This window comes from Phacochoerus africanus, chromosome 15 (genome assembly GCF_016906955.1).
Source record: "Phacochoerus africanus isolate WHEZ1 chromosome 15, ROS_Pafr_v1, whole genome shotgun sequence".
Lineage (NCBI taxonomy): Eukaryota > Metazoa > Chordata > Mammalia > Artiodactyla > Suidae > Phacochoerus > Phacochoerus africanus.
In genome coordinates, this window is record NC_062558.1 from 91,281,416 (window position 1) to 91,293,865 (window position 12,450).

At 41.7% G+C, this 12,450-nt stretch overlaps 1 protein-coding gene across 1 annotated transcript in view; it reads right to left on the reverse strand.

The window, feature by feature from the left end:
* Positions 1 to 403: 403 nt before the first annotated feature.
* Positions 404 to 12,450, reverse strand: part of MSMB (microseminoprotein beta) — a 48,552-nt gene continuing 36,505 nt past the window's right edge. The window contains exons 2-5 of the mRNA XM_047762879.1: positions 9,895 to 9,986; positions 4,945 to 5,041; positions 3,225 to 3,330; positions 404 to 674 (exon numbers count right to left, since the gene is read on the reverse strand). Coding sequence (XP_047618835.1) covers positions 545 to 674; positions 3,225 to 3,330; positions 4,945 to 5,041; positions 9,895 to 9,978 — 417 coding nt within the window. The 5' untranslated portion in view covers positions 9,979 to 9,986 and the 3' untranslated portion in view covers positions 404 to 544. The remainder of the gene's footprint in view (positions 675 to 3,224; positions 3,331 to 4,944; positions 5,042 to 9,894; positions 9,987 to 12,450) is intronic.

A 12,450-nucleotide genomic window follows, 5' to 3' on the forward strand; every position in this document is an offset into this window, starting at 1 on the left:
GCTCTTGGAGGCACTTCTTCCAGGTTGTCCTGCTCTAACCTCAGGCAAACACAGATGTATATGAGGGACACAGCAAGGAGGACACTCTCTGAAGAACAAAAAGGAAGGGTAAAAAAGAAACCTCAAAGAAAATAAAGGATCTGATTTCATCTCAAAGACCCATTTTTTTGAATTGTTCACCAAATAATGGGATGCTGGGGCATCAGAGTGAAGATATATCAGAAGCGAGAGAAGTAACAGTAGCCCTCTGAGTAGGGGATGCTCAGTGATCTACTGGCATGGAGGGAAGATGTTATATCTTTTATTCACATTTATTTTTGTCTCCTCCTTTAAAATGTTTGCATACTTTAAAGGTGTGTTATATAAATGCATACATAATTTATAAATTAAAAGTATACACATATTCAAGTGTTTGCTCAAGAATTTTTTACTAATAGGTAGGGTTGTACAATCATAGACAGTTAGAGGCCATAGGAGAATGAGGCCTGGCATGGGAAAACTTGGGCCCTCTCAGGCTGAGAGCTCTGGGCCCACTAGAAACACATTATAATACCCATCCAGTGACAGCACAGGTCTTCCCTGGGTCCTTCTTTTCCACCACTGTATAGGTGCAGGTCTTCTTGTTCAAGATTTTCTGACACTTATTTGTGTCATAACCCGTAGGTATGGCAGCACTGTCATTGAGACAAGAATAAGACCTGTTAGAAGGAATAGGATGCCCAGCCTTCCCAGGGCCAGCTCTATGCTGGAAGCAGCCCACAGTCCAGGTCCCTGGAATGCCCCCCACCAACTAAAGGTCACCCCTTGACTGGCACCCCAAGGTACCACCTTCAGGACCCTGCATCCAGATACAGATAACCTGGGCTATGAACACAGACATCCCAGACATTGTTGCTATATTCCACCCCTGCACACACAGGACTGCGGCAAGTTCTGACAGGCCCAGAAGTAGGTCTGAGCTCCTCTGAGGCCAGGCAGCTTGCTCCAACCTGACTCTTCTTACTTTCCCTGCTCAAGAGGTAGCCAAAGTACTACTGCTTAAATGTGGGACAGAATTGGTTGTCCCAACCCTGACATGAAGGAGCTGGCTCAGCTCCAGATAGGGACCTTATGTGCTCAGTCACTCCAGGTAGGGACCATAGAGCCCAAGGAGAAGCTGATGAAGACTGAAAATGAGCTCCCCAGGAAAATACACCCACACATTCAAGGCTGCAAACAATTTTACGGCTCCACTTTCCCCCTGAAACTCATCCATAAAACCCAGATTAAATTGTCCATCCCCAAAGTGTACACTGAACAGCATACCAAGGCCCTTTGTGACAAATGTTTCCTTCCAAAAGGTGACCCTCGATTACTTTAACAAAAGAGGACTTTTCAATCCTCATCCCAAAGGGAGGACTGGAAGAAGCTTTCCCAGGGTACTTGGGGTGGGTGGCTAGAGCAACCTGGGCCACCAGTCTCAGGCTCAACTGCCACTGGGCAGCTTGAGATCTGAACAGTGTCCCCAAGAGAGTACAATGGGTTAAGAAATTCTCCCATAGAAAATTTAACCAAAAAAAAAATGTATTTGGCTATTGTTAAAAACAAATTATGAGAAAAACTTGGTAGGTGATGAGGAAATTATAAGGGAAAGAAGCTGGCAGCTCTGAGCAGTACAGAAAATGTGCACATTTCCCCTGTGTGGAGCAGTGTGCTAAGCAGGAAAGGAAACAAGACAGGAAAGAGGGAAGGGGATCTTTGGGCCCCAACTAGGAGTCAGTTACTGTCCCAGGCTCAAGAGACATATAGCTGGCATTGAGAAGGCATCATTTTTTTTTTTTAATCTTTTTAGGGCCACACCTGCAGCATATGAAGGTTCCCAGGCTAGGGGTTGAATCTGAGCTGTAGCTGCAGGCCGCCAGAGCCATAGCAACCGGGGATCCGAACTGCATCTGTGACCTACATCACGGCTTGTGGCAATGCCAGATCCTTAACCCACTGAGCAAGGCCAGGGATTGAACCCGCGTCCTCACGGATGCTAGTCAGATTTGTTTCCACTGAGCCATGACAGGAACTCCTGAATAGTGTTTCAATGAATGTATATTTTCAAAAAATGTTTCACTGTGTGTGTATACATATTTACATATCCTCTAAATTTTCAAAAATAGTTTTACTATATATATATATATACACATAGTATTTCACTATATACATACATATATATACACAGTAATATGTATACTATATTTCACCATAAATATGTATATATATTCAGTGAAATGAAATGTTATTCAGTCTTTAAAAGGAAGGAAATTCTGAGACATGCTATAACTTGGATGATCCTTGAGGACATTATACTGAAATATACCAGTCTGAAGATTCAGAATGAGCCTCCCTAAAATGTGCCACTTTTGCATGAGCATTATTTTGAGCTACAAGCAATAGACAGCCTGCAGATTTAAAAGAAATTACTGCCCACCGGCCCACCATCTAGTAAGAATTTAAATTGAGGATTCTTCCCAGAAAAGAGTTATTGCCAGAGATAAATTGTACCTAAGTGGCTGCATCTATATGTCAGGGTAAACATCTAATTACCTAGAAGAAACTAGAAGGGAAGAGGAAAGTTTTTTTTCTTCCTGATACCAGTCATAAAAGGACAAATATTGTACAATTCCACTGGGGTTGTCAAATTCATAGAGACAGAGTAGAATGGTGGTTGCCAGGGCCTGGTGGGAGGAGGAGATGGAGAGCTGTTTAATGGACATGGAGTTTTAGATTGGGACGAGGAAACAGTTTTGGAACTGGATAGTGGAGATGGTTGCACAAACTGGTGAATGTACTTAATACCACTGAACTTTACTTTTAAAAATGGATAAAGTGCTTAATTCTATGTAATGGGGGGTTCTTTTTAGGGCTGCACCCACAGCATATGGAGGTTCCCAAGCTAGGGGTCAAATTGGAGATACAAGTGCCGACCTACACCATAGCTCACAGAAGTGCCAGATCCTTAACCCACTGAGTGAGGCCAGTGATAGAACCTAAGACCCCATGGTTACTAGTCAGATTCATTTCCACTGTGCCACAAGGGGCATTCTACCACAATTTTTTTTAAAAGAAGATAAAGAAATAGGAATGAAAACTAAAGCCTGTTCAGGATGGAATTTGAAAGAGGGCATAGCTGTCCCTTAGACGGTGGCCCAAAAGCAGCTGCCTCCCCCTCTTGGCCCTGCTGGCTTGAAACTTACGTGTTACAACAGCTAATCGCATCTTGGCCACAAGTACACTCCTCACAGTCTTTAGTCTTCCACACAGAGTTCAGCGGGTGTGAGACTCCTTTGAGATCCTGGCATTCTAAAATAATACATGTAGCATCATCAGTGGGGTCCCAAAGTCATGCAACCAGAACAAATCTTGAGGGACAATGGGGCCAGCCCCTGCCTTCTGCACCCCTCCCAGAGAGGAAGAATCTCAACAATTTTAAAGGCGTCTAAGAAAAGTGCTCACGGAGTTCCCAATGTGGCTCAGCAGGTTAAGAACCCAGCATAGTGTCTGTGAGGATGTGGGTTCTATCTCTGGCCTCGCTCGGTGGGGTAAGGAGCCCATGATATGGCAAGCTGTGGTGTAGGTCTCAGATACAACTTGGATCCGACGTTGCTAGGGTTGTGGTGTAGGTCAGCAGCTGCAACTCTGATTCGACCCCTAGTCTGAGAACTTCCATATACTACAGGTGCGGCCGTAAAAAGGAAAAAAAAGTGCTCCTATATTCACTCATGACTACATTCTAGTACTGTTCAGCTCACGCCAGTGATCATCTGATCATTTTTTCTTACAGCAAGCTTAAAACCACCCAAGATTTTGTTTCAAAACAAATATTTCAAGAAAAAAATAAGCTATTTAATCAAATAGCTATTATGAGTCTAGGGGCATTTAGGGTGATTTTTTTTCCCTCCTGGATTATCTCTGGATTAATATCTTATTTCTCTCCTTTCCTTTGCTTTTGTTGTCAACCCCAAGTGCTTTTTTAAAAAAAAATCTATGCCTGAGTCCCAACCCCAAACAATGAAATTAGAATCTCTGGGTATGGGGAGTTCCTGCTATGGTGCAACCAGGTAGGTGGTGTCTCTGGAGCACTGGGACTGAGGTTTGATCCTCAGCCTGGTACAGTGGGTTAAAGATCATTCCTGCAGCTATGGTGTAGGTCAAAACTGCAGCTCAGATCTGAGCCCTGGCATGGGAACTTAATGCCATGGGATGGCCAAAAAAGAGAAAAAAAAATTCTGGGTATGAAGCCCAGGCTGCCATTTCTAAAAAAATTCCCCCAGCTGGTTCGAATCAGAGAACCATTGCTCTAGATCTGTGGTAGTCGAAGTGTCCTTGAGGAACGGGCAACATTAGCACCACCCTAGGCAGTGCGACATGAAGACTCTCACTCCAGGCCCACAGAACCAGAATCCTTATTTTAATAAGATTCCAGAGTGTTAGTATGCACATTTAGAGTTTGAGAAGTACTGAAATAATCAATGCTTCTCAACTCTAGTTTCGAGTAGGAGTCAATCAAGAATCTTTTAGATGCATAGTTTCTACCCTAGAGATTCTGATTTACCTGGTCTGGAATGGGACCTCAGCACCAGCAAGTTTCAAAAGCTCTCCAAGTAACTCATACAGCTAGAACCACTTATATAAATGGCAAGTTGGAGTCCTTTGTTTTACTGCATTTGTGTATCTGTCCCAACCCTTTCTCTCATATAGATTTAAGGGCATTCATTGAGTTCCCTGGTAGTCTAGTGGGTTAAGGATCTGGAGTTGACACTGCAGTGGTGTGGGTCACTGCTGTGGTGTGATCCCCGGCCCAGGAACTTCAGCATGCTGGAGGCATGACCAAAAAAACAAAGGCATTCATCTACCAACAGGTTGCATCTACCAAGATGCAATAAAATAATAAACACTGAAAAAGCCTGGACTTACCATTAGGTTTTAAGTTCTGATTAGGTATGAGATAGCACTGGGAGTTGCATAAAGTCACAAAGGTGGCTAAGACCACGAGGGTGCCCAGAAGAGATTTCTGCAATGTAAAAAGGGGTCAAGGAAGGAGAATGAATGAATTCAATCGATAATCATTGACTGAATGTCCTCTGTGGAGGTCCCTGCTGGGCTCTGACATGTGGCTTGAAGGTGAACCTTTTACTGTCCAGTAATCTTGCAGAGAAACAAGATCTATACAAGTTACTAAGATAAACTAGAGAAAAACAAAATGTGAGTTAAAAGTCATAGAGCAACAACGTCAGTGTGCTACTTTATTATTATTAAAGAGGAAGTTCAAGAAACCTCTGGGAACAGAAGATTTTCAGCTGATTTGCAGAGTATGTATAATTTAAAGGTCAGAAATGAGGAAATGAAAAGAGTTTCAGGAGGATAATAAAACATTGACAAACATAAGGAGACAAAATGCACTAGGAGACTTGCTGGAGCTAATTGTGTTCCTTGGTTCTTATAGACCATGAGAGTAAGAACTTCATTTTCCAGATGATAAAGGTATGACGACTGCATGAACGTTATCAGCTCGTCTAGGCTGATACTGGATCTGTTGGACAAAGAAAAGCATCGAATTGCTCTTATCATTTTGAGATGAGCAAGCTAAGCAAACAAACAAGTAAACTCTAAGGTGGAGATTTCCAAGAACCTTTTTAAAAAGAAGATGGGACAAAGGTTCTTATTCTGTAAGATGTCTAAAATTAATTAAGAAATGATGCTACTTTGAAGTAGTGTGTTACTGACACAAGAACAGAAAGACAAATATAGTGAACAAAATAGAAAACTCAAGAAAAAAATTTTATTTGAAAATACATAAAAATTAATTAGAAAATAAACTTAGTTTTTGAAACCTACACAGGATGATTATTCAATAAATAGAATATTAGGGAGTTCCTGTCGTGGCGCAGTGGTTAACGAATCCGACTAGGAACCATGAGGTTGTGGGTTCGATCCCTGGCCTTGCTCAGTGGGTTAAGGACCTGGTGTTGCCGTGAGCTGTGGTGTGGGTCACAGACTCAGCTCGGATCCCGCGTTGCTGTGGTTCTGGCGTGGGCCAGCGGCTACAGCTCTGATTAGACCCCTAGCCTGGGACTCTCCAAATGCCGTGGGAAGCAGCCCTGGAAAAGGCAAAAAGATAAATAAATAAATAAATAAATAAATAAAATAGAATAGAATATTAGAATAAGTGGTGAACTATCTGGGAGAGAAACAAAGTTAATTTCCTACTTTAGTTCCCACGTTAAAATTAATTTTGGGAGTTCCCTTCGTGGCTAAGCAGTTAACGAACCTGACTAGGATCCATGAAGATGCAGGTTCGATCCCTGGCCTTGCTCAGTGGGTTAAGGATCCAGTGTAGCCGCAAGCTGTGGTGTAGGTTGCAGCCGTGGCTCGGATCCCGCATTGCTCTGGTTGTGGTGTAGGCTGGCAGCTACAGCTCCCATTTGACCCCTAGCCTGGGAACCTCCATATGTCATGGGGGCGGTCCTAGAAAAAGACAAAAAGACCGAAAAAAAAAAAAAAACACCAAAATTAATTCTGAAAAGATTCAAAGGCTACATTTTTACAATAAGATCATAAGCTAATCAGAATTTAGGTAAATAGCATATTCTAAGCAGAAAAGGAAAAGAAATAGATTTGAACATGCAAACATCGTAAGCCATAAACAAAATTAAAAAGCAGTTACCAAATTTGGAGAAATGCATCAATAAACAAAGTTTCGGAGTTCCCATCGTGGCGCAGTGGTTAACGAATCCGACTGGAACCATGAGGTTGCGGGTTCGGTCCCTGCCCTTGCTCAGTGGGTTAACGATCCGGCGTTGCCGTGACCTGTGGTGTAGGTTGCAGACGCGGCTCAGATCCTGCGTTGCTGTGGCTCTGGCGTAGGCCGGAGGCTACAGCTCCGATTCGACCCCTAGCCTGGGAACCTCCATATGCCGCGGGAGCGGCCCAAGAAATAGCAAAAAAGACAAAAAAATAAATAAGTAAATAAAGACATTTATAAAAAAAAAAACAAACCAAAGTTTCTACACATCAGTGGGAAGAAGAGAAACATCTTCGTCAATAGCAAAGGAAATAAAGTGGCAGTTGACACACAAGTGTACATACCTGAATAGAAATAATGAATAAATATGTGAGAAAGTTCAACTGACTGATAACACATGAAATGTAATGATGTAGATAAAATAGAATCATAATGGGATGGCAAGAATAATTATTTAATTTCTTAAACCCAAAGGGAAATAGAGGCATATATGGGGAATAAAATGTACAAGGATGGTTCATGTTGGACCGATTTTTACGGAAAGCAATTTGATAGTGTATATCTGAATTCTCAAAACCATTTACACCATTTGCCTTCATCTTGTCACATCTGACTTGATTCTAAAAAGAATGTCATAGAGAAGGAGACAGACTTCTCCTGAAGAATGCTCACTGCTGCGGGGAAATGGAAATAATCAAAATGCTCAGGAACAGAACTGGTTGAGACCATGGCGTTTCAGAAAAGAAACTGGTCAATTGAGGAAGTAAGAAAAAAATGAAATGACATGAGCAAATGATCACTATGTATCATGAAGTGAATAATAGGTTATAAAACAGTTTGCTTGGACTGATTACTATAATGTAAACAGTTACATAGAGAGACCGAAGGTTTTTTGTACCACATTTTAACAAGTCATTTTTGGGCTGAGAGATAAAGACAACTTTCTTTTTCCTCTTACTTCTAAATTGTCTACAATGAAATGCATTTGTTTTATAACCAAAAGAAATAAATCAATTCTTACAAGAAACCTTCCATACATTTAGCTCACACCAGAACTTGAAGCGGCACTGCTCTTTATGCTTCATTTTTTTCCATAATCCATAATCTTCAGCTTAAGATCATTACGGAAACCTGAAATTTTTTTATAAAAAAAAATGCATGCCTGTTGACAATTATTTCTGCTCCATTCCTCTAGAGAGGAGGCTCAGACGAGGCAGTGGTGATGAAAGGAATTTTGGAGGTCTTGTTTCACTGAGTCTCAGAACAGAGACATCTATCTATGGGCCTGAGCCAGGGCTGCAGCCCAGGGTGAGTGAGGGATGCAGAATTCCCAGATCTCCCAAAGCTCTGAGAAGAGACCTGGATTGAATGACTGAGGGGATGGAGTCCAAATATGGTGACAAGGGGAGAACAAATTGTTTAGTATTGAGATTAACCCACTGACGCTATCTCACAAATAGCCTGCTCCTGGCGATCTTGCTCTCGCTCTTTCACTCTCTTTGACCCTTCCTCCCCCTTTCTTTCTCTCCCTTCCTCTCTCGCTCTCCCCCTCAATTTCCTTCCCCTTAAAAAAGTGAAAAGTGAGGTTGCTCCACCTGGGTGGGCATCAGAATCACCAGGGTTGCTAATAAGGGTCCTTCAGTCTCAGGCTCATTGAAGAAGCATAAAGTCAGGGCTTATGAATCTTTACCAAGTGCTCTAGGTGAGAAGCACCAGAAAAATGATCAAAAGTAGTGCTGCTTTAATGTGCACATGAATCCCTGGGAGACCTTGTTAAATAAAATGGAGATTATGCTTCAGAGGGATTTAAGAGTCCTTGTCCCAGCAAGCTCCCTGACAATACCAATGCTACTGGTCTGAGGACCACCCCCGAGCAGAGAGGGGTGGTCTTTGCTTTCTTTCCTGTCTTCAGTAAATATGAGCCCCTGGTATGTGTGGGCACAGGAGACACTGCAGCCAGGAGGCCCATATCTGTTATATTTTCTACATGGTATGGTTTCGTGCCAGGTCTTCGGATGAAGCAGGCTGGTTGTTCCCCTAGAAATTGTGTCCCTTTAGGTAAGCTGCTGCTCCTTGAAGAGTCGTGCCCTGTATGATCAAGAGTCAGGCATGTTCAGGCGGTCGTAGGCTGGGCAGGGGAGGCTATAGTTTAAAAAGCTCTCTGGGAGGCTGAAGCAAGGAGTCTGAGTGGAACAGGGAAGAGATTCCACCATTTTCCTACTATTTCTAATTCTGTCTCAAGACAGTTTCTGAGGCATGGCCCAAGGAACCCTCCAACCTCACTCTGCTCCTGCCCATTGACCACTTCCTTCCTCTTCTTTTGCACCCTAAGAATAGCCCAGCTCCTTCCCTTTTACTGACTCTAGGAAAAGATACTTCTAAAAAGATCATTTGAATTGAAGACAGAGAGGAGGCCTAGATGAGTTTTTATAGATCTTGATGCAAAGTTTTTTTCTTAATACAACATGGTACAAAGAAAAGAGCATAGAGTGATGGTTCCCAATTTTGCTGAACATGAAAATAATCTGGGAAGCTTTGAAAAACCTTGACTCTCAGGCCTCACTGCAGGCCAATTAAATCAGGGTATCTGGGATGGAAGTCAGGTATCAATATTTTTTTTAAAGATCCCCAGATGATTTCTAGTGAAGCCAAGTTTGGGAACTCACATCTCATTCCCATACAGGCTCATGGTAAGACCCCTGTGCCACACTCTTGCCCTCCCCAGGCTCCATTTCCTCATCTGTAAAATGAAGCAGTGCTGTAGCTCTGAAATTATATTTAATTTCACCAATCACTTACTCAACACCCAAGAATTAGAGACACAGATGAAAGCCAATTGAATCCCCAAATTAGTGGAAGAAATAACAGCTTTGATTTTTTCTGTTTTTCATTTTTTTTTAACTTTAGAAAATAGAACTCGTGCTAAATTCATGAAGGTGTTTCCAACCTCTCAGACTCTCATGCTACCTTTGCAATAAAGAAGATTTATGGCCAGGTCACATTTACCCTTAAAGAGTATCCAAGAGAAAGCAGTCTCACAGCATATTAAAATTTAAAAATATAAAAAATAGATATCCTTTTCCCCCCTTTTCTAGGCTTTACATATGAAACCAGTTACTTACCATTGTGATGAGCAGGAGTCCTTTCAGGCATGTGCATCCAGGGAAAGTCACGCCGACCTTATATAGGAGACAGCAACCACACATTTGGCATCCTTAGGAAAGATAACATGCCAAGGACACACTCAGTGTTTACAGAGGGTTGACTATCAACAGGAAAGTACAGTTTCAGATGATTTATGAGTTATTCATAAATCAGGTCTCCACCCAAATTATATGTTTACCCTTGGCTGTTCCCAACCCTGATATGCATTTGCCCTTGACATGAAAGAGTAGAGGAAGAGAACTCCCTTTTCCTGAGCCTTCCCTTGTGCTGGGTGGGTGGCTAGGCACAGGGCATGTTATTTTATTTGCTTTCACACACAAAGAAACAGAAGCTCAGGGATGCCAATCACACAGGCTGGTGGTGAAGCTGGGCTTGGAGAAGGCATAAGAACAGCTCAAAGATCAACCCAGGAGGTGCTCTCAGGGTCTATTCTGAGAAAGCAGGAATGTCCAAAGTCACTCTCCGTGGCATGAGGACTCAGCACCCTGCAGTGATTTTCATTGTTTGATCCTATTTCAACTTTCATCTTTACAAGCTCAACTGACCTTATTTCTCTATTTATTCATTTATTTTACACACACACACACACACACACACACACACGATAGAAAAAAGAGAACACAAAAAATCAAAAGAAAAAATTCTGTGGTTGTCCTATACAAAGAGAGCCACTATCAGCATTTTGGAGAATCCTTTCAGAGCTTTGTTTTCATTTAGGAGAAATATGATATGCTTTCATTTGGGAGAGGCAAAAATCATAAGTACTTTTCCCCAAGATGGAACACTGTATGTAAGGTTGAATGTAGGTTAAATGTGGTTATATAATCTGTTTTTCTCATTTCGCAATGCTACGACCATCTCTGTGTATCAACAAATATAGGTCTGATCACTATTTTATTTATTTTTATTTTTTTAGGACACTTCCCCCGCCCCCCCCCCCCCCATAGCGTATGGAAGGTCCCAGGCTAGGGGTCCAGTCAGATCTGCAGCTGCCGGCCCCATGACACAGCTACAGCAACATCTGATCTCAGACACATCTTCGACCTACGCTGCAGCTGTGGCAATGCCATATCCTTAACCCACTGAGTGAGGTCAGGGATGAAACCCGCATCCTCAGGGATACTAGTTTGGGTCTTAACTCACTGAACCACAATGGGAACTCCCAGGATTACTATTTTAATATCTATGTTTTATTCCGCAGAATGGCTAGGATCTATTTATTTGATCCATCTCCTCTTGTTCAACACTGTTGTTTCTGACGCTTTTTTTTTTTTTTTTAAAGAGGAACATCAAACCAGGAATTTCATCCTTTAGATAATATTTTCCCCACAGGGGCTAATTTCCTTGGGGTATATTCGTAGAGGTAGAAATTCTGGGTTGGAAGTATTATTATTTCACTATTTGCTTATTTGAAAGGTCGGAAATGTTACTTTGTTTTAATTTACTTTTCTTTGATGATTGGCAAGACTGGACATTTTTTGTATATTTATTGGCCAACTGTATTTCTTTTGTGAATAACCTGTTCATTTGTTCTTTCACCTGTTTTTTGTTAGTTTGTATGGTGTTTATATTTTTCTTCTGGATGAGTAATAAGCTTTTAATACATTAAAATATTAATTTTCAACTGTCACAATTATGAATATTTTCCTCACTTTTTCATAGTTAGAACGTTGAAGATTGAACCAAGGAATGAGAAATTTACTTGACTTCTATTTTTACCTTTAAATTGATATACTTTTGACATGTAGAGATTTTAAGCTTTTACTTAGATCTATCAAGTATTTATGGAGTTCCCGTCGGGGCTCAGTGGAAATGAATCTGACCAGTATCCATGAGGACGCAGGCTCAATCTCTGGCCTTGATCAGTGGGTTACAGATCCAGTGTTGCAGTGAGCTGAGATGTAGGTCGCAGATGCTGCTTGGATCTGGCGTTGCTGTGGCTGTGGTGTAGACTGGGGGGCAACAGCTCCAATTAGACCCCTAGCCTGGGAACCTCCATCGCCATGGGTGCGGCCATAAAAAGACAAAAAAAAAAAAAGTATTTACACAGTTCCTGCCTTTATTTATGTATGAGGACTCCTGGGGCACACCACATCTCAGAACATTTTACTTTTAAGTAGGTAATCGTGTATATGATAAACACATTTTTTAAAAAGCCTCTCTTCTACTTGTTTGCCAGTCTCTCAGTTCCTCTTGTTAGAACTTCTGGCAATTACAAATTCCTTAAATATCCATCTTTCTAGAGATAGTCTATATGTACATGAGTCTGTGCAAAAACTTTTTGGAACACAGTTCAGTGTCTCGCACACACTCTTCATTTTGCTTTTTCCTCTTGAAAAAAGGCTCTATTCTCTCTCTCTCTCTCTTTTTTTTTTTTTTTTTTTTTTTGCTGTGCCCACAGTTTGCACAAGTTCTTGGGCCAGCGATCGAACCCATGCCATAGCAGTGGCAATGCCAGATCCTTAATCTGCTGAGACACCATAGAAACTCCTCTTAGTACTCTATTATTTTTT